The sequence below is a fragment of the Sciurus vulgaris genome, assembly GCF_902686455.1.
Source record: "Sciurus vulgaris genome assembly, chromosome: 1".
NCBI classification, from domain to species: Eukaryota; Metazoa; Chordata; class Mammalia; order Rodentia; family Sciuridae; genus Sciurus; species Sciurus vulgaris.
Window position 1 is genome coordinate 138,042,893 of NC_136461.1, and position 27,510 is coordinate 138,070,402.

At 40.2% G+C, this 27,510-nt stretch overlaps 1 protein-coding gene across 7 annotated transcripts in view; it reads left to right on the top strand.

Moving 5' to 3' along the window:
- Nucleotides 1-27,510, top strand: part of CHD7 (chromodomain helicase DNA binding protein 7) — a 182,338-nt gene that overhangs the window by 141,043 nt on the left and 13,785 nt on the right. For all 7 annotated transcript variants that reach the window (XM_079144292.1, XM_079144288.1, XM_079144290.1 and 4 more), the window contains 16 exons: nucleotides 3,518-3,661; nucleotides 4,819-5,074; nucleotides 10,620-10,830; nucleotides 11,341-11,536; nucleotides 12,312-12,479; nucleotides 12,698-12,877; nucleotides 15,803-15,913; nucleotides 16,003-16,208; nucleotides 19,067-19,266; nucleotides 19,451-19,610; nucleotides 23,633-23,722; nucleotides 24,207-24,310; nucleotides 25,649-25,778; nucleotides 26,148-26,220; nucleotides 26,381-26,435; nucleotides 27,100-27,328. In XM_079144292.1, the coding sequence (XP_079000418.1) occupies nucleotides 3,518-3,661; nucleotides 4,819-5,074; nucleotides 10,620-10,830; nucleotides 11,341-11,536; nucleotides 12,312-12,479; nucleotides 12,698-12,877; nucleotides 15,803-15,913; nucleotides 16,003-16,208; nucleotides 19,067-19,266; nucleotides 19,451-19,610; nucleotides 23,633-23,722; nucleotides 24,207-24,310; nucleotides 25,649-25,778; nucleotides 26,148-26,220; nucleotides 26,381-26,435; nucleotides 27,100-27,328 (2,513 nt within the window). The remainder of the gene's footprint in view (nucleotides 1-3,517; nucleotides 3,662-4,818; nucleotides 5,075-10,619; nucleotides 10,831-11,340; nucleotides 11,537-12,311; nucleotides 12,480-12,697; nucleotides 12,878-15,802; nucleotides 15,914-16,002; nucleotides 16,209-19,066; nucleotides 19,267-19,450; nucleotides 19,611-23,632; nucleotides 23,723-24,206; nucleotides 24,311-25,648; nucleotides 25,779-26,147; nucleotides 26,221-26,380; nucleotides 26,436-27,099; nucleotides 27,329-27,510) is intronic.

The window sequence follows — 27,510 nt, forward strand, 5'->3', positions numbered from 1 at the left end:
TTCATAGGCTATCTGCAAAACCTGTGCAATGTCATGATGTATTCTGAACTCTCCATTATCAAAAATTGTTATTGCACCATAGTTTACAAGTTGGTTATGATCATTTTTTTTAATTTTTAATGTACAGTTTGAAGACAATACTACTGTCATTTAAAATGTATTAGGTGATTTGATGAGCACCAAAAAAGTTTTAAAAAAGATTTTAAAAATCCCTTTAATGCTGACTTCTATAAATTAATTTGATCTCTTACTAATTGAGAATTGGAGATGGTAAGGAACAGTTTGTATGTTTATAGCTATACTGTTTTTTTTTTTTTTTTTTTTTTAAAACCGAAGCCTGGTACTACTGAAAAGAGCACCTAAAGTCTTTCTTTTGCAGCTTCTTTGAAGCAGCTCCTTTTATTCTTAAATTAAGGAGATTAGATTAGCCTACTATTCTTTTAATTAAAAACAGGCAAAATCAAGTTTTGCTTAAAGGAAGACATCTGACTGTTATATTATTTAGGGTAGACTTTCCCATTTTTCTCCCTAATAAACCATTACAGACACTGTCCTATAAGTCTTATGCAAAGCAGTTTACTATTATTTGGTGGCCAATCCATAAGACAAGTGAGAGAGCACTTAGAAACAGAATAGTCTTGAAGACATGTGCTGTGCCTATGGAAGGAGTAACCCCATGGCTCTCTTTGGCTTTTCCAGGTGATCCTTCAGCATTACACTGAAGCATACCTCTATGTGGGGGTACACATTAATGCTCACAGCTACACATAGCCTATTGAGTAGGGTTCCCCTTCTTGGGCTTCCACTAAGAGACTTATAGACCATTTCCTAAAGACTTACACAGTCATCTGACCTAGTTTATCTCAGTTGTGTTCTAGTACTAGTTCATATATTCCCATATTGTAGATTCTTACTGCAAAACAATCCTTTATTGATGAGTACAAATTAGTTTTAACTATCACCAATCTAATTATCATCAGAATGCTTTGAAGAATTCTCTGTTACTTATGTTAATATTTCATTAATGGATTAGGATCTATTGTCCAAATAATTTTCTGTTACACATCACAGTGTTCCTTAAGCCTTTCCCATAATGGCACACATATAAAATGATGATATTTGTATGCCACACTGGGACAAACAGAGATGGCTGCTTTACTACCACAGGAGACCAGTCCTGGGCGTCCCTGACTGTCACATCTCTGCTGGTCAGCCCAAGGACTCAGAATACCTGTAACTCATCCCTGGCTGACTTGACTAATAATTTTTTTGATGATCAGGAATTTTTATCTCATAAGAGATGTTTTAAAATGGAAAATGGACATTACTGGTCAGAGGCAGAATATAATTGTATTTTTGCAGCTCTGAACAACTCATTGCTTGGTATTTAAATCATTACTTATAATAAGTATCATTAGAACTTATCCACTTATTACTCTTTGTGTTTCTTTCCTAGAAATAAGTTAGGGTCAAAACAGTGGATAGTAATTGTACCCAGTTACAGTGCAGTTCTTAAGGAGCTGCTACTTCCTGAGCTGTAGTGAGTTAAGTGAAAATGTCCTTGGTGGGGTGATCTCCAGGTTCATTCTCAGGAAATGAAGATGACTACTGAGTGTCTTCCCCTCTCCTGAGGAAAGGAAGTGTTTGTGAAGGTGATATGTGGAGGGGCAGTCACTATCCCCTCAGTTCTCCATGGGAGCTTTGGGAAAGCAGAATTGGCTCCTTGTCCCCCCTTGACAAGAAGAAGCCAGGGAGGTTGTATTAGTTCTTCATCAATTCTGTTTTCTCATCATTTCATTGCTAGGAGGTCCCACACAAATTAAAAAGTCTGCTGAAATGAAACTAAATGCATATCATTCCATCAGAGCTAAAAAGAATGGTAATATTTTCAGGGCAAAAGCATATCTTCTGTCATAGTGGAGCTTGGAGGTGGTATGGTTGATAGCCTGAATTTCTTAAAGGATGCTTATGATACTGTGTGTAGTAATCCCATATTCTAAAATTATTACCTACTTTCAAACTGAAACCTAGTTTTATTCCATTACTCATGTGCAACTGTACAAAAGGATTGTAAGGGTTGTATTTGTAATTATGTGGTGTATTTGCCTGTTGAGCAGTCATTGAAGTGAAGCAGCATCAAAAAGGAGTTCCTTTCCCTTACACAAATACATTCCTTTTGAAATTAATAAATTATATACACTTTAAACTCTTAAAGGATTTGATTAAATATTTAGGATTTAACTTAATAATAAAGGATATAAAGAAATTGGGAGACAATTGCACATACCCCTCTCTCTCTCCCCCCTCCCCACCCCTTTTAACAATAATAATGCTTTTCCTGAATCTGTGACAGTAGTTTAAAAAAAATTCTTCCACAGGGTCATTTAGAACTTGGGCATATCAGCGATTATTGCCCATGTAACCCCACTACTATGGTTATACATTAGAAAATCCTAACTGATTTTTCTGGCTCTTCACTTTTAATAATTTAAAACTCTGAAGGTGATATTGGTATATGCATCTTTGATCAGACACATCTACTTGGAGGGGAGGACAAGAGGGGAAATATATTGAACTGCTTCACCTCACTTTCACAGAGCCTCATTGACAAGACGTAGTAGATATGAAGAAAATAAGTGTGTTCTTAGATTTCATTCTGCTAGTATTTACTGAGCATATACTATGTTTGGCAACAGATTCCAAGTTAAGTCAGAATATTGGTCTTACACTACTAGATTAGTTGTGCTGTACACCAAATGATCAAACAAGGAGGGAAATAATAAGACTCTTAAGATTTATAAACTTATTACTGTTAAGACTGATTGTTTTAAAACAACTTCTTTGTGTCAGAGTACAAAAGGAAAGTTGGAAAAAATTCATAAACAGAATTAATCGAAGAAATACCTAACTTGGTTCAAAGAGACAAAGTTAGAAATAGCATTTGATTTTTTTTTTCCTAGATGATTGTGGTATTTAAAACCAAGCTGACCTCTTTGCCAGTTGGAAATTTTTGAAGAACAAAATAGTTTTTCATATGCTGTTGCATTTAGAAGAACTTCTTTTGTCTCTAAAGTGAGTCATGCAGGAAGCAGATGGAAAGATGAGAGTACTGTTGATGTAGAGAACAGAAAGAAGCATGAACGCCTTCTCTCAGTCTAGGGATTTCAGGAAAAAACTTAACTTTGGTCGAGAAAAAGCACGGGGACTTAGGGGATTTAGAAAACCATCCTACTAAAATATTGACTTAATAACCTCCGAAAGAAGCAAAAACATGAAGATACCAAAGGGGCCTGTAGAGCTCTAGGGAACACCTTCCACATGTCCATGCATCTGAAGCAGGAACCATATTCTTCCCCAGTCTCCATCTTCATGCCTTATTTCTATACTTGGTGTAGGGTGGGTGCTAAATTGCCACTGACGAACAGAAGCAGAAAAATGGAGACACAGAGGAAAGCATTAGTCCTGAGAGTCTGTTTTTGTTGCAGTGTGGTCAGTTGCTTTTCTTGTGTTACCATAGGAACACAAAGTGCTGCTGACGGGGACCCCGCTACAGAACACTGTGGAAGAGCTCTTTAGCTTGCTGAATTTCTTGGAACCAAGTCGCTTCCCTTCAGAAACCACCTTTATGCAAGAATTCGGTGATCTAAAAACAGAGGAACAGGTACTTATCACCTCAACTCTTTATATCTCAGTTGTAAAAATTGAAGATTAGCTCATGAAATGGCAAAGTGTTTAAGTATTTTAAAATGTAAATTATATAACAATTTTTTCCCCCACCTAGTAGACAGAGTGTCCTTCTCTTGGACCTTTCAAGTCATCATTATGAAGGTTTTCTTGTTTCTTCATTTGATGGTTCACCCTCATGGTGGGCTGTTGAGTTTTGTACAGAGGTTGCATACCTGTAGAGGTAATTTGCAGAGGTGTCTCTGCTATTCATATTGGTGGTTTTGCTGTGCATACATTTGGGGATAGTGTTAGAAGCCTCTGAAGTTGGTGAAGCTGTCTGCCTGCTGAAATTTTGGGTTTCCGCTCTTATTTCCGAACCATGTGTGTTTCTGAAACATTGTATGTTTCTTCAAGCTTACATACTTTCATTTTAGAAACATGGGTACCCGTGCACAGGATTTCCATGAGAAGTAAACAAGGTATTATGTGTGAAAAGCACGGGAATACTTTATATACCGTAAGAGTTACAAGGGTATCAGTTGCTCAGTTTCACAACCCATCTTTGAAATAAATGTGGAGATAGTTTGAAATTATGGTCTTTATGTGCCCCTTCTTCACTTCACTGTATAAAACTTATTAGCTTAGTTCAGAGTGAAGTCTGTTTTTTCTTTTCTAAGGTTAAAAGTATCTGTTGTGCTGCGTCCTTTTGCCAATCAGTAGAAAAGAGAACCAGGCACAGACCTCTCTCCCTGCTCATTGAGGCCCCTTGATCTTGTTCTTGAGCTCTTTCTGCAGAACAGAAGTATAGCACTCTGTGACATGGTTTCTTTCCTGTTCCTCACCATCCTTTGGCTTAGGACAAACAGAATGGAAAGCTGAATGAATTAAAGTTCTTTCTTTTTCTTCCCCCATGGTTCCAGCACAGAAGGGTGCTCAGGACTCTTGGGTAGGTGAAGCAGTGCATTCGACAGAATCATCCAACCCTTCTCAGATTTCTTTCATGAAAGCTGAAAAATTAGCTCCTTTATACCCTTATTAGACTTTGAGAAATGAAATGATGGTGAATAAATGAGTTTTTCCTAATTTTTCATAGAGTATGTTTTAATATGAAGCAAACCATGATACCAGTATTTACCTAAGGTCCTTTTTTAGGTGCAAAAACTTCAGGCTATTCTAAAGCCAATGATGTTGAGACGTCTCAAAGAGGATGTAGAAAAGAACTTGGCTCCCAAAGAAGAAACTATTATTGAAGTTGAGCTAACAAACATTCAGAAGAAATATTACAGAGCCATCCTTGAGAAGAATTTTACATTTCTTTCCAAAGGTGGTGGACAAGCTAACGTACCTAACCTTTTAAACACTATGATGGAATTACGGAAGTGCTGCAATCATCCATACCTAATCAATGGTAAGCCTGTCTGCTTGCAAACTTATTTGAATGACAGTAGAGGCTCCAGAGGTCACTTTCCGTCCCCAGACCCAGGTTTTCCTGGTATACAGTCAGTACTGCCCTGACCACTTGTGTGGGCTTCTCCAGCTTCCTATTCTCTGTGATGCCTCCCTCTGTGGTGCCGAAGACACAGGCCAGATGCCCCCATGGACCTGGAAGCATGTTCTCACCTTGTCTCCTTCCTCTTCCCTCCCTTGAAGAGAGTTGTTTGTGCTCCATGGCTAGAAATCATGAGAAATGCTAGCTAAAGACGGATAGTCCTGGTTGAGGTTTTCTTGGTGAGTGTGTGTTTAAATCAGAGGTGCTAAAGAGGAACTCCAGCCGTGTGGGCAGCAGCTCTCAGCCATTTCAGACCTTGCTAAAGCCCTCATGTTCCTCTCCATCTGGAGGCCTTCAGCACCTGTTCCCTGAGAATAAGAAATGATTGTAAAGTTTTGGCCATGGTTCATCCCTGTTACCGATGGGCAGTTTGTGGCCCTGCTCTTCTCTTCACAAAACCCATGGTATTAACACATAGGGATTGGACCTCTCTTGTATGCTTCCAGAAATCATTAAGGTGGTGAGTGTTTCATGCCCGTGGGAGCCTCCATTGTGTTGAGGGATTGAGATTAGGAAAACTGTTAGATGTCATTCGATACATGCCTTTAGGATAGAAAGTATTTTGCCAGACTGAATTCAAGAAAGAAAAGACATTTAGGTGGAAGTCATAACACTAGCAAAGGAGGCAATGAACACAAAGGGGAACTTGCCCGAAGTGCAGGGTGCGTGTGTGAATAGTGGGACCAGACACTTGGACATGATGGGGTCCCGTAGCCTCAGATACTGGCACCCAGGCTTTGGCTCCAGTCTTTTGGCAGGAGGAGCCACTGCTAGTGTTTGAGCTGAGCAGTGATAAGATACATGGCTCAGGATGATGAGTTGGGCAACAGTATAAAATAAATGGGAGGGGGAAGCAGAGGAGCAGAAAGACCAGCTCAGGCTGTGGTTGCGGTCTGGGCAGGAGATGATATGGATTAAAGACGGTGACAGCGGGCTAATTCAGGGTTCTTGTGCACAGTTATAATTGGCCTGCAACACTGTTAGGGGCCTTCCAGGGAAGAAGGAGCAAAGCCTACTCTGACTTTCTCCCAGTCCACAAGGTTCTAGAACAGCTGATTTAAAGAGTTCCTAATCTTTCTCCCTTTCACAATGTATAGACACCTTAGATCCAGGAGTCTCTGTTGTCATAGGACAAAAAGTGATCTGTCCCTGGAAGATTGGGCTCAGTGCGAGGACCCTGAGGTCATTGCTTTCATGTGACATCAGTGAATTGCTTTTTAAAAGTTCATGTCTGTAGCTTCATCTTCTAAAGAGAGTGTTGTGTGTGATGATTATATGTTTAATATATCAGCCTTCCAACCACAGTGTGTTTAGGTGCTTGTAAGGCCATTACGGTATGTGTCAGCCATCCCGTTGGTGAGTTGAGGCTTTGGGCAGATAATGGTGTTCGTAGAAAATACGTGTGTGCACACAACATATTTCGCGAAAAGTAGCTGGTGAAGAGAAAATAAATAATAACAGTCTCTAAGCGGGGAGAAGAGAAAAGGAGATGCTAACAGCAAGATTTGAATGTTGCCAGCAGGGTGAATGTGAAAAGAGAATCTCAGCAATACTAGATAACTGTCTGTGCCACCAAATCCATCCTGTTGGGTCACATTTAATGACATGCATTGAGCATTGCTGGGTGGTTTCCCCAAAGACACAGCTGGTGGGTATATTCCATGGGCTGATTGCTCTCCAGTGTTACCTGATGTAGGCCATTAGTTTCCCAGGAGCCCTTTAGTGCTTCTGAGGCTTGGGTTTTTTGGCATGTGTTTTGATTGGTCATTCCTTGAGGTCAGTTCTCTGTCCTTACAAGAAGTTACGAAATATCTGTTAAGTAGGTGTTCTTATGGCTTTGTTTTTGGGAAATTTGTAATTTTAAAAAATGTGGATATACATACTAAGCATACAGCTTTCCCAGATAACTCATGTAGACAATTGTGTTTCACAGAGGTTGCTCCAGGGCCAGTGCTACTAATTCTTACCTATCATCTGGAGATGGCACCTTGTCACAGAGCCATCTCTGAACACTATTGAACATTTGTAAGGAAGTCTTTAATTTTAGATATGAAGCCAAAATTTGTATGGGTTATGGCAGAGTACAGCTGCCTGTCAAACTAAACTTTAGTTTCATATAGCACAATCTTTCTGCACTTGTGAAAAATAGAAGCAACTATGTGCACAAGATGAAAGTGGTAACAACACAGAAACAGAAGGTAGAGAATCTAGAAGGGATTGTAGAGTGCAGAGTACATAAGAAATATTTTTAATGGACCTAATATTTTTACTTAAGCACTTGAAACAATGTCCAGCACACTATAAGCACCAGCAAGTGTTGCTAGTTGGTTTTCTTGCGCAAAGTTAAACAGGTAACTGAGTAAAAATGAGGGTACTAGCTTTATTTAAATGAAAAGTCCAATTTCAGATTTCCTAATGCAAGTGTAAGAAAAATGTTGAAAAACATATCCAAGGTTCCCTGATGGTCAGAGGTAACTGAGGAATAATTGTTTTTTTATAAGCCAGGTGTAATGGTGTATACTTATAATTCCTGTTACTCTAGAGGCTGAGAGAGGAGAGCAAATTGGAGGCCAGCCTCAGCAGCTTAATGAGATTCTCAGCAACTTAGTGAGACCCTCCATCTCAAAATAAAAAAAATAGAAAAGGACTGGGGTTGTAGCTTAGTGGTACAGCATCCCTGGATTCCATTCCCAATACTGCCAAATAAATAAATAAACAGAGTTTGTTTGTTGTTACTGTTGGAGGTAGGGAGAGCACAGAAAATAGTAAACAAAGTGAAAATAAATATAAGGGTTACCTAACTGATTGAGTTTTAGAGAAACAAATAGTAGGTTTTTTTTTTTTTTCAATGTAATATTCAGTAACAAAGTATTTTCCTGTCCATAGCTAATTTAACTAGATGATATTACAGTCACTGCCCTGATAGTGATCATCTATCTGCTGAAGTGAAAAGACTTCAGGCTGGAAGTGAGTACATCCTTACTTCAAGTTGCCTTTAATAACACATATCCTTTTAAATGTAGTACCAACCATACTTTAATTTAGGGCAGAGCCAGTCAAGTATTTTGACTTATCATAACACATTTCCAGTTAATTTCCTGAATGAAGGTTACGATTCTTTTATCAGGGTAAATCTTTAATTGGTAATTTGGAAAATGTGGGTGTGATACCAAAAGATAGACATTGTTCTCCTTCTTAATATTTTCCCTATACCTTCTTCCCTTAGTATTGCCATATAATTGTAAAGTTAAGAGCACCATACAGGAAATATATTTGCTAACATTGCTTTTAAATGAAATATTACTGTAATCTGGCTATGACTTGAAGAACCTGAATTCATAACAAAGAGCTGGCTTGATAATTTAGCAGTTGGTTTTTTTGCATAAGAAAGAATGCAGTTTTCTGGTTTACCCTGTATGAGAAGATTTTGGTAGCATTTAAAAGGCAGATTTTTTTCATCTCTGAATAAATTCAACATTAGTAAAAGAGTTTAGATATTTCTGCTAAAATATGAGTTTTTGTCAAAATGATTATCTCCTTTTCAAAAAATATTAATCATAAATGTTTTAAATTACTAAAGCATTGTGTTTTATTTTGATTATGGATTTGTAGTTTCATATGAATAAAAATATTTATTTAAATATCATAAGTAAAATCTGCCATTTCTATTTGTAAAGATCTTACATTATACAAAATAAACTTAAAGAGCTAATGTAATTTATGAACTTAAATATATTTCCCACCTCTTAAGCACCTCCATCTCCTGAATCTAGAACCTGGGTTTCTAAATTCATGTTTTGAAAAACATCATTTAACTACATTTAAGAACATTTTTGCTAATTCTCTTAAATAGCATTTTTAGTTTTTTTCTTAGTAAAAACCCTTGCGTTTTTTCCATACTTGTAGTAAAATTCAGAATATTAGTTTTATTCATTCAAGAGGGAGTGAGGGCCAATAATGATGTTGGAGCTGGTATTCTCCGCCAGTCCCCTTTGTGACAAGGTGGTGCTTTGTGAAAGGCCCTGGTGCTTGGAAAAGACATTAAGTGATCTTAATGTTCTCAGTGAATTCTTTGTTGATTCACAATTAAACACACTGTCTTTCTGCATATGACCGTGTTATAAGGTACGTTCCACAGGAACCCTTAAAATGGAAATCAGCTTGTTCTTTTGTTAATCTTGTGCTTCTTGAAGAAGTGCCATCCGAGTTGTTGTGGTTTAAAAGTTGGAACCTGTGTGTCCCAACCTTTAAAACCCTTTTGAGGTTTATGTGTCCCCATCCTATATTTCCTGTCCACATATTTAAAGCCGGTGGTAGGAAGTGTAGTTTAAAGTTTCTGGCACAGTTTAAGGCCGGGAATGGATCCCATTAGGTGCATGTGTTTGTTGTATGTTCTGAAGAACAGGTGAGCACATCTCCACAGTGAGGGAGAGGGCTGAGCACAGCTGCTGTGCCCTGTTAGCCGGAGGCAGAGGCTGCAAGCCAGTGCTGCCCACTTCCAGCCACCTAGAAGTTGAAGGAAGCTTCACCTGCTGCTTCCTGAATAAAAACAGGAGAGGAAATGGTGGGGCTTCTTCCTTAGGAAGAAGTCATTTTCTTGAAACTGCTCTCTAATGCACCAAGTCTTTGAATAAGCAAAAAGTCCATGTGGAGCTGTTAGCAAAAAGAGGATTAAGCATGAAAGCCTTGTATTAAACACTTAAAAGTTTGTTTTAGTTTTAGTGTTTGTTTTTAGCTTTAAAAGGTTTGGGTCATTCAAAATGGAACTTTTGCATTTTATAAAATTATCAGTTGGTAGTGAATGTGGAGGGAGATTCAGAGATTATAGTAGTAGATGTGTGCTCAGGCTCCTCCCTCCACCCCAAAATCCCTGAAGAGTATCCAGAAACCGAGCTTCCCTTTTTGTCATCCTTATGATGATATTAATGTGCTATTATAGACTCAAAAATACTGCCTTCACACTTCTCTAGGACTCCATCCTTTTGTTTCTTAGTCTCCGAACAGATTTTGTTGTTTGTATTTATATTCAGCTAGTAAACAGTTCTTCATTTCTTTAGCAACTTAGGTTCCAAATTTTCTGTAGGTATCTGGCCCTTGGCTTGTTTCTACCACTTCTGGCTTGACAGTCTGTTGTTGAAATTCAGTTTTTACACACAGCAAACGTTTGTTGGAAAATGTGGTTTTTCCCCTTAAATGCCTCAATGTGTTGTGCTTAAAACTTTGATCCCTTTTGTACAACCATGATTTTGTGTAGGCCCAACTTTGAGTAAGTGGATGGATTCTTGTTAATAAACAAAGTGATGTTCTGGTTCCTGTAGTTTGCAGTAGGTTTTGAAGACAAATTCATTGTTTTTAGCAATAAAAACCTTTTAGAGTATTCACTTATGCTGTCCAATCTCTGCAGGTGCTGAAGAGAAAATTTTGGAAGAGTTTAAAGAAACACACAATGCAGAGTCTCCAGATTTTCAGCTCCAGGCAATGATCCAGGCTGCTGGCAAGCTAGTGCTGATTGACAAGCTGCTGCCAAAACTGAAGGCTGGTGGCCACAGGGTGCTTATCTTTTCCCAGATGGTGCGCTGCTTGGACATACTGGAAGACTACCTCATTCAGAGACGGTAAGGGCCACCGTGTCAGAATAACAAAGAGGAAAGAAAAAATTGTCCTACACAGGCTCCAAGTGGTTCACCTAGAAGTGACATTTATGATAAAGGGGGTAGAGTGGGAAAAAATTGTTACATCTCCTCTTCAAAACTATAGTTGTATATAAAATTATTTTATATGATGATACAGGCAGACATTATATACTTTTGTGGGCAGTTTGTCCTCCATTGCTTTCATAGACTAGAGAATAGTTCTTAAAATTGCAATTGTTTGTTATCTTACTGTTAAAAGGGTCAGCTATTTTTAGAGTTTAGGTATGTCACTGAAGAGGAAGTAAAATAAGAATCTTCAAGCCATTTAGCCATTGTATAAAAGCTATAAGAAACTGTTGGCTCTGAAATTATTTGTGTTAAATTGTATTGTTCTATTAGTATTTAGTCCATGTTTTGATACTTACTTAACATTTAAAAAGGAGCAAGTCTATTGGATCACTTTTTCAGGCTCCTTGTTAATATTTTTTTTAGGTACCCATATGAAAGGATCGATGGCCGAGTAAGAGGTAACCTCCGCCAGGCAGCTATTGACAGATTTTCCAAACCTGATTCTGATAGGTTTGTTTTCCTCCTGTGTACGAGGGCAGGAGGGCTAGGCATTAATCTCACTGCTGCTGATACCTGCATCATCTTCGATTCAGACTGGAATCCCCAAAATGACCTCCAGGTAAACATTCAAGGAAATCTTATTGATGCCTTTAAAAAAGAGAGAGACACATTTTACTATGACAGAGAATCCTCACACCAATAAAGTTGTGAGAATTCAAGTAGTAATAAGTTTATTAATGTGTGAAGAAATTTAGTGTGTTAATCTGCTTCCAAATGGCCACATTAATTATTGGAACTTGTTTTTCTTTGGTAACGGTCTTAGTTTGGATTACTGTAACAAAAATGCCATAAATTGAGTTTAAACAATAAACATGTATTTCTCAGAATTTCTGGAGGTTGGAAGTCTTGAGTCAGTGTTCCAGCCAGGTTGTGTTTTCAGTAAGGCAACTGCCTGGTTTATACATAACCTAAAGAGAGCAAACTCACTCTCTGGACTCCTTTTTTTTAATGTCCTCCTGATACTGAGGATTGAACCCAGGGGCACTCTATCACTTAGCTATGTCTCCAGCCCTTTATTTTTTTTTTAATTTTTTAAAATTTTGAAACAAAACTTCACTAATTTGCCGTGCTATCCTCAAACTTGTAATCCTTCTGCCTCAACCTCCCAAGTAGCTGGGTTTGCCAGTGCGTGCTATCACACTTGGATTCTTCTGGCCTCCTTTTATCCACGCACTAATCTCATTCATGAGGGCTTCACCCTCAAAACAGAATAACCTCCCTAAATTCCCATCTCTTAAGTCCTGTCACATTGGGATAGTGGTTTTAACATGAATTTGGGAGAAACACAAACACTTGGTGCATGGCACTAGCCATTAATTTTCTTTTTCTTTCAGGCTCAGGCTAGATGTCATAGAATAGGACAAAGCAAATCTGTGAAAATCTACAGACTGATTACAAGAAATTCATACGAAAGGGAAATGTTTGACAAGGCTAGTTTGAAGCTTGGTCTGGATAAAGCTGTTCTGCAATCTATGAGTGGACGAGAAAATGCTACCAATGGGGTAAAATAACACTTGCCCAAATTATTTATTTATTCTGACTTAGCTAGTGTAAGAAATTATTCTGCATCTGATTATTTTTCCAACATCAAGATTTTGTTATATTTTCTTATGTTGTAATTCAGATTTATCATCTTCAGAAAAAAGTGAAACATTTATTTAGTTTATAAATATTTTGATTCTAAATTACGTCTAATATTTTAAATATTTTTCTAAAACAGGTACAACAGCTTTCCAAGAAAGAAATAGAGGATCTTCTACGAAAAGGGGCTTATGGTGCACTCATGGATGAGGAAGATGAAGGGTCTAAGTTCTGTGAAGAAGACATCGATCAAATTCTCCTTCGGCGAACCCACACTATCACCATTGAGTCTGAAGGAAAAGGTTCCACATTTGCTAAGGTGTGAATCTGTCTGAAGAGGCTGGGTATTCTTTAGCAGCATGATGGAGAACATGTAAGAGCATCTTGTGGAAGTGCTCGCCAGGTGCAAACCAAACTTTACATTATGAATTAGCAAAATTATTAATTAGCTCCTTGGGGAGTTCCTGACACATAAAACATTTTGGGTCCTCTTCTGTGTATATGGCACAGGTGGCTCCCTTTACCTGTGTCCTTGACCTCACCCCAGAACCTGATTTCTGAAATAGCCTGTAAGAAGGATCAAGTCTTTAAAAGATGTCTTTAAAAGATCTTCCATATGTTTTCCTGTCTAGCTACAACAACTCTATAACTCTTCATAATTAAAATACACCCAGGGTAGTCCACCCCAACTTTCTCTACTGCCTGCTTCAACCCACTTAGATTCAGCCCTCCAGCCTGCACTCCTCCCGCCTCCCTGTCAGAACTGCTCTGGCCCAGGCTGCATTGAGCACCCTGCCATCCACCTGAGAGCCCCTTCAGAGGCTCCCCCTGCATTTTATTCCAGCCATCCACACCAGGGCCCGCTCTATATTTTCTTTTTTTTAACAACTTTAATGAAATGCAATTGACTTACCATAAAATTGCCTGTCTAATTCAGCACCTTTACCATATTACAGAGTTGTGCAACCATCAGCTCAGTCTAAGTTTAGAATATTCCTGTCATTCCAGAAAGATCCTCATGCTTGTTTGCAGTTATTCCCTATCCCTCTCCCCTGCTCCTCTTATACAGTCCCTGGAGACTGCTAATGTACTTACTTTCTCTATAGATTTACCTACTCTGGTCATGTCAAATAAACGGAAACATAGGCAATACATGGTCTTCTGTGTCTGGCTCCATCCACTTGGCATGACATTTTTGAGGTTCATCTATGTTGTAGTATATTTCAGTAATTTGTTCCTTTAAATTGCTGGACAATATTCTGTTATATGAGTATACCACTTTTATCAGTTGATAGTGGATAGTTGCATCTACTTTGGGGTTTTAAGAATAATGTTGTTATAAACATTTGTATACTGGTTTTTGTGTGGACATATGTGAGTAGAATTGCTGGGTCATATGTCAGTCCCAAATCTCACTCTTTAAGGAACTACTAGACTTCTTGCTGAAGAGACTATACATGTTCCCTTCCCACTAAGCAGTATATTTGAGTTCCATTTTCTCCACAACCTGATCAATATTTTATATATATGATTTGATTTTTAGTTATAGCCATCCAGTGAGTGCGAAGTAGTCTCCCACTCTGCATTTTATTTTTTTTATTTACTTTAAATTTTTAAACTTCATGTATGTATGTATGTACGTATGTATGTGGTGCTGCGAATCAAACCTAGTGCCTCACACATGCCACATATGCTAGGCAAGCATGCTACCATTGAGCCACAACCCCAGCACCTGCATTTTATTTTAATATCACTGAGTATTGATCATCTTTTCTTGTATTTATTAGTCAGATGTAGTCTTTGGGGAATTGTTTGTTCATTTTTTGAGGAATTAGTCTTTTTATTACTGAGTTTTATAAGTTCTCTATATTCTGGACTAAAGTTTTGTAGTAGATAATATGATTACAGGTATTTTCTCCTAGTTTTTTCTTAATATGTGCACTTTTTTAAAAGTTCAGTTTCCTTTTTTTTTTTTTTTTTTTTTTCTTTTATCGCTTGTGCTTCTGGTGTTTCTCTGACCCACAAAGATTTATTTCTAAGTTTCTTCTTGCAGTTTTTTGTAGTTTCAGCTCTTACTGTCAGGTCTATACACTCTGTCTTGAGCTGAACTGTGTGAGTGGTGTGAGTTAGGGATCCAGCTGCTCTGTGTGCATGCGGATTCCTTGTCTTCCTACCTGCCCTAGTCTGCAGTGGCTCTTCTCTGGGTTCTGTGACCCAACCCCTTCTCCTTCACATCTTTCAGCCTCTTAAAAGAGGTTCTTTCCTCAGTCTTTACAGGCACTATATAGGCAAAACCAAACTCATCACCCCTGTTCCTCCACCCCTTAAAACACACACATACTCATACACACACCCACGTACAACTATCTGCCTGCCTGAGCAATACCATTCAGATGATAGAGTTGAATACTGATTTTTTTTTTTTTTCCTTCCTGGCTTCTTCCTCCATTTTCATGCTTCATATTCACCCACACTTTCCATTAAATTTTGTCTTTTAAAGAATGTCTTTCTAGACAGCTTCTTTTTCTTCATTTTTACTGTATCCATTTACTGTCTTCATTATTTCTTCTCTGAACTACTGTAGTGGCCTTTTCTACTCTCATGCTGAGACACTGATATGATCTAACTCTGACTATATTATTGTGTCCATCTTTAGAGTACTACTATTTTCAAATCGTCACGGCTCCCTCAGGATGAAATTCTGACACTATTAACAGCACACATAAGGCCCCGCTTGATCTGGCTTTTGCCTCTTTCACCACCTTACCCTTGGGCTGCTCTTCCCTGAGGACCCTCATCTCCTTTCCTCTCCTCTGTGCCTTTGCACATGCTCTGCCAAAAATATTTTCAGTGCTGTCCTGCTTAGTGAACATTTTAAAGTATGGCTTAAGCATTATCCTTCTAGGAGACCTCTTGGTTCTCAGGTCCCTGAAATGGGGAGTAAGTGGCCCTCCTCTGTGTATTACTTGCACCTGTACATACCTCTATTCCCTGTCAGTTCTCATGCTGAGGTGTGCACCTTTGTTTCCTCGTCTGTCTAAGCCTCTGCACAGTGAGCTAGCTGCCTGAGGGAGTCTCTTCATCCCAGGCCCATTCACTGTAGTGTCTGGCACAGGTGGAGAAACACACACATACATTTGAGTGAATGAATAAACAAAATCTGCCTTGCATTCTAACTCTGAGAAAAGCATCTCAAAGTAATGCGTTTTTTGTTTGTGTTTGTTTTTGTTTTTTCCCCTTTTAGGCCAGTTTTGTTGCATCCGGAAATAGAACAGATATTTCTTTGGATGATCCAAATTTCTGGCAAAAGTGGGCTAAGAAGGCTGAATTGGATATTGATGCTTTAAATGGGAGGGTGAGTGAGAAGTTCTATTCAGACGTCTGTCTGATGTAACCCAAGGGTCACTCTTTCAGAAGTTTCATGTGTATCTGCTCTTTTGTTAGAACAACCTGGTTATTGACACTCCAAGAGTGAGAAAACAGACCAGGCTATACAGCGCAGTGAAGGAGGATGAGCTGATGGAGTTTTCAGACTTGGAAAGTGATTCCGAAGAAAAACCTTGTGCAAAACCTCGGCGGCCCCAGGATAAGTCACAGGGCTACGCCAGGAGTGAGTGTTTCAGAGTTGAGAAGAATCTGCTTGTCTATGGGTAAGGTGGACTCACTATGTAAAGTGGAATTTTATTTTGACAGTAGTTAGAATTCCCAGATAGTATTGGAAAACTATTTGTGTTTGGATCTGTGTGACTCCCCTTTGTGAAGTCAAATGAGTGCTTCTGTAGTAACTCGATACAGCTTTGGGGTCATTTGGTTAAAGTGGTCAGGTCATTCAGACCCTTTGGATGTGGACAGGTCACTGGAAGTTTAGGGTGCTGGTTGGTACCTTAAGGAGTTATGACAGATCCATATTTACTTTTTGATTTTTCATAAAACCCAAAGAAAGTTTGACATGTTTTTCCACTTTACCTCTGCATTAACTTTATTGACAATGGTGATCTTTTAATGTTTTTGTTATTAAAAAAGCAAAATCAGTATCTCACTTATTAACTTCTGTCTGCCAACTCACAAGTGCTACTGCTTTTGTACAGCCTTCCCATTTTTCTCGAAACATTCTTCCAAAACACAAGTGGGCATTTGACTTTTGTGAATGTGTTGTGTTTCTCCTGCTGAACTTCAGGCTCCTCAAAAGCTGGATCCACCTCTAACACATCTCCAAATTGCTGTGCCATCTCACAGAGTACTTTGTATGACAGGGTGCTAGTAAATACCTGAATCAGTGAATAAAAGGTCTCTCGGAAATTGTGGGACTATCCGCACACTCCACCAAAAATAAAATTGCCACCAAAGCAGTCTTTCTGCCAAGCTGATGAGATCCTGTCTGCAGTGATTTCTTCCAGTGGCTCACGATTAGTTCAGAATAGATACAAATGTGTGTTTGCATGACAATACAGAACTCTCTAGCTGGCCTTGTCTGTCCTATTGGTTCTTGCCTACCAGCAACCCAAGCTTCTGTTTGGATAGACCACTTTATCTCTTTCACTGTCTGTGCTTCATCTCATCTCTCTGTCTCTGCACAGGCTCTTTCCATTGCTGAGAGCAACATCCCAATATACACACACACACCTCTCCCAACACACAGACTTGATGTGCCTCACCTCTGCTCTTCTATGATAGCCACCACAGACTTCACCTTTGCACTCTGACCTGCATTCTCCATCATAGTCCTCATGTTGTTTTATGATATTGGAGTCATCTGCCTATCCTGCTAGGTACCTATGGGCAGTTCTGTGAGGACCGGGGCTTGCTCTTTGTATCCTCAGTGCATAGTCTGATATGAGCAGACTTATAGTGAGTTCTAAATGAAGGCTTGTTTGTGGAACACATGAAGTTCACAGAAGCCCGTCCTATATCTCAGCAGCTTTGCACTGCTGCTCATTATCCATATAAGCCCAAGTTCCTCTCTCACCCATTCTTACCTAAGTCCTTTTTGACATGTGCCTGCTTCCTTGTTTCAACCTAATGATCAGAGTCGAGGGCATTCTTGGAAACCCTAGGAATGGAACACATTAATAACTCCTAATGTTAAGAAGAATGCCCAGGGCATATTGTCTCCATCAAGACCTCCCCTTCTCCATAGTCATAACTCTTTTTCGAACACCTGCTGTGGGCTGGGCACTGGGCGAGGGTACTCTCAGACTCATTGATACAGTGTGAACAAGATGGGCATAGCTCAAGGCAGGCAGGTGGGTGAGCAGAAGTGGCAGTACCCTGTGCTAATGCACCAGGCAGCACTTGGCTACTGGAGCACAGAAGCACAGCACCTCGCCTGTAAGATACAACTCAGGTATCATCCCCCCACTTCTGGGGTAGGAGTCGAGGAAAGAATTGCACAGAAAGCAATATGTACAGCCTGTGAACAGATGGACATCATTAATCAGCCAGTGTAAGAGGAAGTGTTGGAGTTTGTGTAGAGAGAAGAGAAAGCAGCATGTCCAGAGGTCTGGAGTTGAGACTGGCCTTGTGCTTGGAAGAACCACTAGGAGCCATAGAGGACTAGGGAGTGAGAAGAAACCAGGCCAGGAAGAAAGACAGGGCATGGGAGAAGGGATATGTGCTGCTCCCTGCAGCTGAGGCCAGTTCCTCTCTATGCCACAGCCACCAGCCATTTATCTTCAAGGGCAGCAGAGGACTGTTTGCACCATGAGCATTGCCCTAGCTCCTCTGCTGTTACAGGGGGTAAGAAGTGGGTGGGAGGGTATGTCTGCCTCTTCCTGTACACATGCTATTTGCTGTCTGGTCACACCCACAACCCCTAAATGAATAGTGCAACAGTGCAGCCTGTGGCTGTGACCTGGTATGTGGTCAGGGTCAGCAGGAATTACGCATTTGCCTTTACCCATAGACCTTTCTCCCACCCTTTCCATGTGAGGACCTGAAAGTTGGTTGACATCTTCTGTATTGTCCATGTTCTTGTCCTCGGAAGTCACTACTCCCTGATTCAAAAGGGATCGCAAAGCCTTTCAAGGTCTGCACCAGTTATTGGAGTGTGGCCCTTTGTGGTGGATTGATACAGCCATACTCCTAGCGTCACATTCTTTTCTGGGGTAGTCACAGCTACCTTGAGTTACCTTTCATCTCCAATGGTTGGTCAGCATCCAAACATATAAACCATAGCAGAAGAAAGCAGCACGTACAATTTCTTGGCCTCCTGGATTATGTTCATGTCCTGAAAATACCTACCACTGGCCTGCTTCTCCTTGAAAAGCCAGTTTTGGTCATGGGGGTGGTATTTCCATAGCAGTTCAACTCCTGCACTTATGAGCAATGAACTCATGGCCCTCTCTTGGGGGTATGCATAACTCTTGTACCCTGGGTTGCTTTCCTGTCATCTAATATAAATTTACTAGTTTTGACCCAGAACGTCCCAACACTGGTACCTGACTATTAAGGTACAACTTCAGATCTGTAGTCAGAGGCACCATCTGTATGCAGGCTATTTGCTTTACAGCTGGGGCAGATGGACAGACATCCTTTCTCATGGACGCTACAAACGTCAACTCACTGAGCAAGATGTGGAAACCATTTGCCGAACCATCCTGGTGTACTGTCTCAACCATTACAAAGGGGACGAGAATATCAAAAGCTTCATCTGGGATCTGATCACACCCACAGCTGATGGCCAGACTCGAGCCTTGGTCAATCATTCTGGTAGGTCCACTTTATGCCCTTCATGGGGTTACATTTGCTGGAAACCTTTGTGTAACACCCTGATAAAGAGATACAACACAGACCCTGTATTTCCCTTCCTTGGATCTTAAAATATCTACTTCTGACACTGTAACTTGGATGTCATTGGCTTCACTGATGATGCTGATGCTGCTTCTGCTTCCAGGTCTCTCAGCCCCAGTGCCGAGGGGAAGGAAGGGGAAGAAGGTGAAAGCCCAGAGCACACAGCCAGTGGTGCAGGATGCCGACTGGCTGGCCAGCTGCAACCCAGACACACTGTTCCAGGAGGACAGCTACAAGAAGCACCTGAAACACCACTGCAACAAGTATGTGTTTAGGGTGCAGGGCGTGGCTGCTGCCTGTTTTTCAAAAAATGTATGGTGCTAAAACATTAAACTTGGTGGTTGCTGCATTTGTACAGCCTCCCCATATTTCTTGAAACATGCTGCCATGTCCTTAAAGAGCATATCTTCAGATGATTGAATGCTTCTTATGTGGTAAAAAAAATACATAATGTGACATTTACTATTTCAACCATTCGTACAGGAGCAACGCCTTGGCATTAATTCTATTCACAGTGCTGTGTACTTGTCACCCACTGTCTGTGCCCCATACTTTCTCATCACCTCCAACAGAAACTCTTACCCATTAAATAGTGACTGCCCTCCCACCAGCCCTTGGTAACCACCATTCACTTAAGTTCATTGTAGGGACCTTGTAAGTGAATTGTACAATACTTGTCTTGTGTTGGACTTGTTTCACTTAGCATAATGTTTTCACAGTCCATTCGTATTGCAGTATGTATCAGAATTTCATTCCTTTTGATGGCTGGATACTACCTCATCATATGTGTGTCACATTTTGTTGATCCATTCATCCATTTGTGGATACTTGGGTTGTTTCCACCTTTAGCTGTTGCGAATAGTGCCTCTGTGAATATTGCACATGACTGATTTTTTTTTTTTAAGCCAGTGTGGTAGAGAATCATGGTTAGCTTCATACAACCCCACCCTGCTTCCGTAGTTGGTCTGATAAGTTTACCTGTTATTTTTGCATTAATAATATCTTAGTTGCTGGTCTTACGAGTTCAGAATCACTTTCTTTACCTTTATTTCCAGAAATTCATAGATAATTGGAGAGTATTGAATCTAAATTGATTTCATTTCTTAAAATGACAGTGTACATGTTAAACTAACATGTTATTTCCTTATTCTCAGTATACATTTTTCAGCATCAGTAATGTAGTTTTATATATATATATATAATATATAGTAATACAAACAGCTTGACCAATCCTCAGTTTTGTGTGACCTTGGTCAAGTTGCTCAGCATTTTCAGTACTCACTTTCCTGCGAGTCAGATGGAGTTGGCAGCAAGATCTCAGTTGGATGAGGCAGAATATAAATAAATACATATTTCTCTTTTAAAGAGACAAAGTCTGAGCACATAATGCTGGCAGGTGCTTTATGTATAAAATATGTTTAAGTTCTCTGAGGTAGAAACAGTGCCTTTTTTTTTTTTTTAATTTTTTGAGACAGGGTCTTTTTATTTTGCCCATGCTGGCGTCAAACTCCTGGGCTCAATTGATTCTCCTGCCTCAGCCTTCCCCGTAGGTGGAACTACAGGCACTGTCTGCCACACCCGACAATAGTACTGTTTTATCCCCATTTAACTAAGGGAACTGAGGCTCAAGCTGAATGATCATTTGAAGTCCCTTGACCAGTTAAGGGTGGAGCAGATGTGGGCGGGGCGGCACCCTTCTTCTTACCACCAAGGTCGCCTGACCCCCTCACCTCAGAAGTCCGCATCCTGTTTGGAACTCCTGTGAGGCTCCCAGGAGTCTTTAAAACCACTACCTCAAACCATCTGATGTCTCAGAAACTCACTACTGCTGTGGCGTGGTGGTTCTTCCTAAAATCCTACCCCACTTAGAGCTGTTAGAAAAACTTTTATGTCCTTGTGGTTCATATCAACTTTCGGTCAGTAGCCTTTTGAGTTCTGGATTCAAACAAAGGAAATGAAGTGGTTTAGTGTGGGAACCATGGCTCCTGTTCCCGGATGTCAGTGTGGTGGTGGTGGTGGTGGTTTTTAATTTCCATTTTACTGTCAATAACAGGCTTCCATAGTGTACCCTCCCTAATTAGTGCATGAGAAGTAGCAGGAGCTATTCATATCTTTCCATTCAGTCTCAGAAGGCTGTTGATGCCATCCAGCTCATCTCAGAGATGAAATGGGTGGTTCCCTTGCCCTTTCCTAGTAGATCATGCCTTGAGATTAGATCTTATCAGATCTAAAGTGAGCAAGTGTTGATGTTAACATGGAAAATGAGACCCAGTGTAGGGACATCTTACAAAATAACTGGCCACTTCACAGGTTTCAAGGACATGAGGGACCGAAACAGGATTAAAGGAAATGAGGGGGCAGAACAGTTGAGTGCCGTGCATTGTCCTGGGTTGGGGGCTGGTCCAGAAACAGTCGCTAGTGGGACAGCTGAAGGAATGTGCATAAGGCCTGAGGATTCAGTAACAGTTGCATCTGCCTTAGAGAGCACACACTTATTCAGATCAGGGGCAATGTTCTGGCTGTCGTTTTGCCTGTCCTTAAGTGGCAAGCATCATGCACTCCACAGGGCTCTCACCACAGTGGTGTCAGTTCAGACTTTCTGCTCTAAAGGAAAAGGTGACATTCACAATTAGTTCATTAAAGTCTCCCCAGAACTAAAACCTGCTCCCAAAGTGGAAATCTTTGCCTTTTACCAGAAGGAAGAGAAACCATTAAGTTCCTTGCCCTGTATCAAGTTTTGCTGTGAATAGTAAAGTCTAACTAAAACTGGTGGGTATTTCCTTTGGAACTACCCTTTCTGAGCATCCTGAATAATAAGCAGAAGCTGCCCTGCAAATTCTTCTCCACCCAGATGAGAAATAAGGTCCAACCGTGGAAAATTTTAAACATAAAAAGATGTTAGCCAAAATGATGACTTGTCTTGGAGTAGATTCATATTTTTACAACCTCAAACTTAGCCCATCCAGACCTAGTTGTTCATGAGTAACACCATGGTGGGAAGGAAGGAAGGTGTGTTTCCTAGTATCTGTTTTTGTCTGATCAGGAATAGTCTGTTTTGGTGATACTGCCCCTAGTTGTCATGTCCTAAGAGACAATGTAATATGATAGAGTCAGAAGACCTAGTTCTGAGTGTTCCATACTCAAGGTGACTCTGTGACCTTGGAGATACCACTTGTCTTCTGTTACCAACAGTTTTTGTATTTATAAAATGGAAATTGTAACTTGCCCCACTTCATCATAGGGTTATTGTGAAGAGCAAATGAGCCAGTATATGTAAATGTGATATATTGGTTGTAAAGTGTTAGGCAAGTATGTAATGGGATTATTCAGCTAGGGAAATAGCACCCTGTGTAATTGCCCACCACCAAGAAGGTGGTCTTCAGGTTTCAATCCTGAATGTGTATCAGGGGTTATCCAGCATGGGATGTTTCATTCAGAGTAGACAGAGGCCTTTGAGATATATCAGGTGGACTTAATTGAAAGAATTATATTTTAGCAATTGAGGAAATCCAAGGAGGGTTGACAATCTGGTTCCTTGATAATTGCAGGGATTTTAAAACAATGTTTCCTTGAAAATGACTAAAAATGACAATTAACTGGATGTATTTTACCTTGTAATTTTTTTCCCCTAAGCTACAACATAGGTTCCCAGGTAATATAAACAAGAAGTAGTAAAAAAAGGTTTAGTGTTCCTTGAGAAGAACAAGGACCCACCTCCTACTCCACCCCCATCACCATCTTCCTTTCTCGGAAGCAAAGTTGTATAATCTGAAAAACCTGACATTCCATATTGAGGGTTTATTGTAAGGTAGTAAAACCAGATTTTATATCTCGTTTATTCCTACAACTTCTGATGTGCTTCCAAAAATGGTATTAAGGCAGCAGCTGAGGAAATTTTATGAGATAATGAAGCAGAACAGTTACTGAAAGCCATCTGCTCAGTTGTTTACAAACTTGCTTCAATACTTCAGAGGCAATGGTAGGGTACGTGTCTAAACTTCACAAGCTGCACTAGGTAGAACTAAATGAAGTGCGCCTGGGCTGGGCTGAGCTCAGTCCCTCTCTGTGCAGTGTGAGCGGTTGCCAGGCAGGCCTGTTGGAAGCCAGCAGAAAGCACCACACAGAGGTGATTATGTGCCACCATCTGTCACGCTTCAAGCCTACCATACAGCATGGCTAATCAGCCTTGGCAGGATGATGGATGAACAGCAGCAGCTGCCAAAAGCCACTGTTGGCAAACAGTCCTGAAGTTAAGAACTTTTTCCCCCTCTGTCTTCCTCTCCAGGGTCCTGCTGCGTGTCCGCATGCTGTACTACCTAAGACAAGAAGTTATAGGAGACCAGGCAGATAAGATCCTAGAGGGTGCCGACTCAAGGTTGGTGCAAGCGCACATTTGTTCTGCACCTCTGTGAGGTAATCCAGGTAGTCAGAAAACATCACGAGTTGTGTCTTAGAACCTTCACAAACCATCAGTAGCTCAACCTCCTTTTTCGCATCTTGAAGGCAGTGTTTGTCCTCTGAGCTTGAAGAGGTGATGAGAATGAGGAAATGGCTCAGTGTGTGTGTGTGTGTGTGTGTGTATTAAAAAAAAAAAAAAAAAGGTATGAACTAAATTACTGGTGTTCTGAGATGACCTTAAATTGGGGTACCAAGTGTTAGAGCTCCTTTCTGGTTATGGTGGAGGGTGACCCACCTATACCCTTTCCTTCACCTTTGGTGGATGCTCCTCACCACAGTGAGATGTTTCTTGTGGGAGAGAGGGCTTATGAGTGTGTGTTTTGTAGTTACTACTTGGAATTAGAATTCTTTTTTAATACTAGTGTTTCTTTTAAATACCTTTTAAATGTCTCTCTTTCTAGTGAAGCAGATGTGTGGATCCCTGAACCTTTCCATGCAGAAGTTCCTACAGATTGGTGGGATAAGGAAGCAGATAAATCCCTCTTAATTGGAGTGTTCAAACATGGTAAGTGACGTTTCTGTTTGATACATCTCCACAGGATGACTTTGTCTTTATTTGGAACTCTGCATACTCTCTTCCAAAGTCATAATATTAATGAGGATAGTTCCAAAGGACTCTTGACGTCTACCGTTTTTCTGTACTAAAAATCTAATATGAACTGTAAATATCAGATGCTGTTTTTGAATGTTTGTTGAGTATTTGAGAAGAAAACATTTCTTTCTTGGCTGTAAATAAAACCCAAACCATATTTGTTTTAATAATAGCCAAGTTGTACTATAGCTCTCCCTAAACTTTGCTTCCAGCACGGCTTCCCTTGCTAACTCTGCCAACCAGTGTCAAAGTGGACGGTGGGCTTAACCTCTGCTATTAATCTGTACAAGTGCCTCCTGGGCTTTGTTCCAAGCAATATTTCACAAATGTCAGTGCTGAGAACTCGCTGCTCCCCTGAGTGGGATGCAGCCTTGTTAACTTTGAAAGGCTGGGGATGCAGAACTGGCATGATATATACAGTGAGCGATTCCTGATTATAATCCCAATTCTCTGGAGGTCGCAGAGGTATTCTCAGCAGCCCAGCCTGACTAAAGGGGAGAATGATGGCTTATAAAACCTTTCATGATTACAGTTTGGCTTGCGGCTCTACAGCAGTTAGGAGCGGTGTGTTGTAGTACACATCCTAATTGAATTGTGCTGTTCTGCCTATGTACTGCAGCCGCGTTTTGTGAGCTCAGCCTCAAAATCATTTTCCCGCAGTGCACTGTTGGGATCTGCCATTTTCCATCTAGTCAACTTGGGCAGTCAAAAAGCAAATTGCAGTTTGAAAACCATAGAGGGAACAGTGTCATCTTACTGACATGCATCATCCTAAACCTAATAAGACAGGTTCGCTGGCCTTACGTATATGGGGATTTTTCAGCCAGCCGTGCAAGTTCCTGCAGGAGTGAATCTATTCACAAGGAGGTTGGGGGTAGACTTGGAGTACCCCTGCAGAGGTCATGAAGGAACATTACGAAGCCTTTTAAATGTCAAGCAAAATTAGATCTTGGGAAAAATAGGGCCAGAAATCCTCCCAGGCATCCTGCAGTTATTCTGAACCTGTTTTTCTATTTGTATTTGTGGTGATTCTGATAGCATCCCCGAAGTGTAACTTGGCCCCCCAAAGCTTCCCTAGAACGAGCAGTCTATAGAATGCTTTCCTAAAACAAGGTCTGTTCAGCCAAAGAAAGATGATCATCTTCACTGAGAAGCGAACTTGAGTGTTGTGGTGGTGCTGTGATTTTGACAGTGACGGGGCCTTTCTTTGTTTCTCTGTGTGTCCTCTGTGGGCTGGTGGGCATGGCACAGGCTATGAGAAATACAATTCTATGCGAGCTGACCCCGCACTGTGCTTTCTGGAACGAGTTGGTATGCCCGATGCCAAGGCCATCGCTGCCGAGCAAAGAGGAACAGACATGCTAGCAGATGGTGGTGATGGGTAAGAAGGACATTTTAAAATTTTAATAAACTTTATATCAGTGTCTTATCTATCGGCAGGGTTCGGTTCTTACTATTAAGCTACACATTATATTGTATCTGATTTGAACTTAAGCAATGTTTACCAGTGTATTCTATTTGTATATCATAATGACTGTTTAAACAAAATACATTTTCTTGATAATCTGAAACTTGTTTATCTTTTCCAAGTGGTATCCCCACCCCAACCCCGTCATGGCTGCACATTTTAAATACTGATAGATTTGTTTCTGTTGTCAAACCCAGAATTAAATGTAATATTAGCTAGATTGTTACTCTTCCCCAGCCCCTACTTATCAGTGTGATTTAAACAATTTTTTTTTTTACACAGTGGAGAATTTGATAGAGAAGATGAAGACCCAGAATATAAACCAACCAGAACACCATTCAAAGATGAAATAGATGTAAGAACTTGAGTATATTGGCTTTTACAGTGTCATTAAAATATTATATGCCCATATAAGACTTGTTAAACTTTATAGATAATGACCTTTTTTTTTTTTAAAAAGACAAAGCAAAATGAAATCCCAAATTAAAGTAACTGTTTCTTACTTTGCTTTCAAGGAATTTGCAAATTCTCCAGAGGATAAGGAAGAATCCTTGGAAATGCACACCACAGGTAAGGCCACGGAAAAACTCTCATAGCCATTATTCATGTTGCAGGGCCATGAGCCACAGTATAATGGTGGTGTCTTAAAATGTCATTTCTTCCAAGCTGACCCATCTCTTTTTGAATATTTTTTAGTTTTTATTTATGGTTGAGTTTTCCTCGCATTGACTTTCTTTGATAGTTTTTTTCAATTGAGATAATTGATCGATTTATATTCACACTGATTAGTGAAAAATTTTAAGCATCTTTAAAATATGTCTCTTGGGAGTAGGGCATTGGATAAGTCTTTATCTGAAATATTGCCAGTTTGTGTAGAATATTGACTTTGTACTTAATGTAAAATCATTAGGCAACAATTATGCAATTATTTGTGTATGTTCAAGGTTGTTACAAGTAAGTACCTTACAGGAGGGACCCTTATATAGTTCATAATGTAAAGTATGTTTTTTTGTGTAAGATTGATAAACAAGCTTGTTTTTTCATTCCCAAAGAAGTAGTTTGTAAGTTCTCTACTTGTATTATTATTTATTAATATTTTTCGAATGAGGGCACTGAGATGCCCTCTCCCACACTGTCATTTGAATGCTAATGAGTCATCTTGTTTATTGGAAAATCCTGTGTAGTGCAAGATTGCAGCAACACATCTCAAAAAACATTTTTCCCACTTCCCCAGGCAAGCACAGTGAGAGCAGTGCCGAGTTAGGCCAACTTTACTGGCCTAACACTTCAACCCTGACTACGCGTCTGCGCCGGCTCATTACTGCCTATCAGCGCAGCTATAAACGGCAACAAATGAGGCAAGAGGCCCTAATGAAGACTGACCGGCGCAGACGGCGGCCTCGGGAGGAAGTGAGAGCGCTAGAGGCGGAAAGGGAAGCTATTATATCTGAGAAACGGCAAAAGTGAGTTTCTTTAAGGTTTCACTCAAGTCCCTGTGTATTCCCTACCCTCCTGCTCTTTCAGGCCCACCAGAGACAGCAGGCACATCAGAGATGTGCCCAGCAATGAAAGGATCTCCAACCCCAAATAAGTGCCACCACATAGTGTCTGGGGGAAGAGAAGAAACAATTGGTGCCTTTTTCCT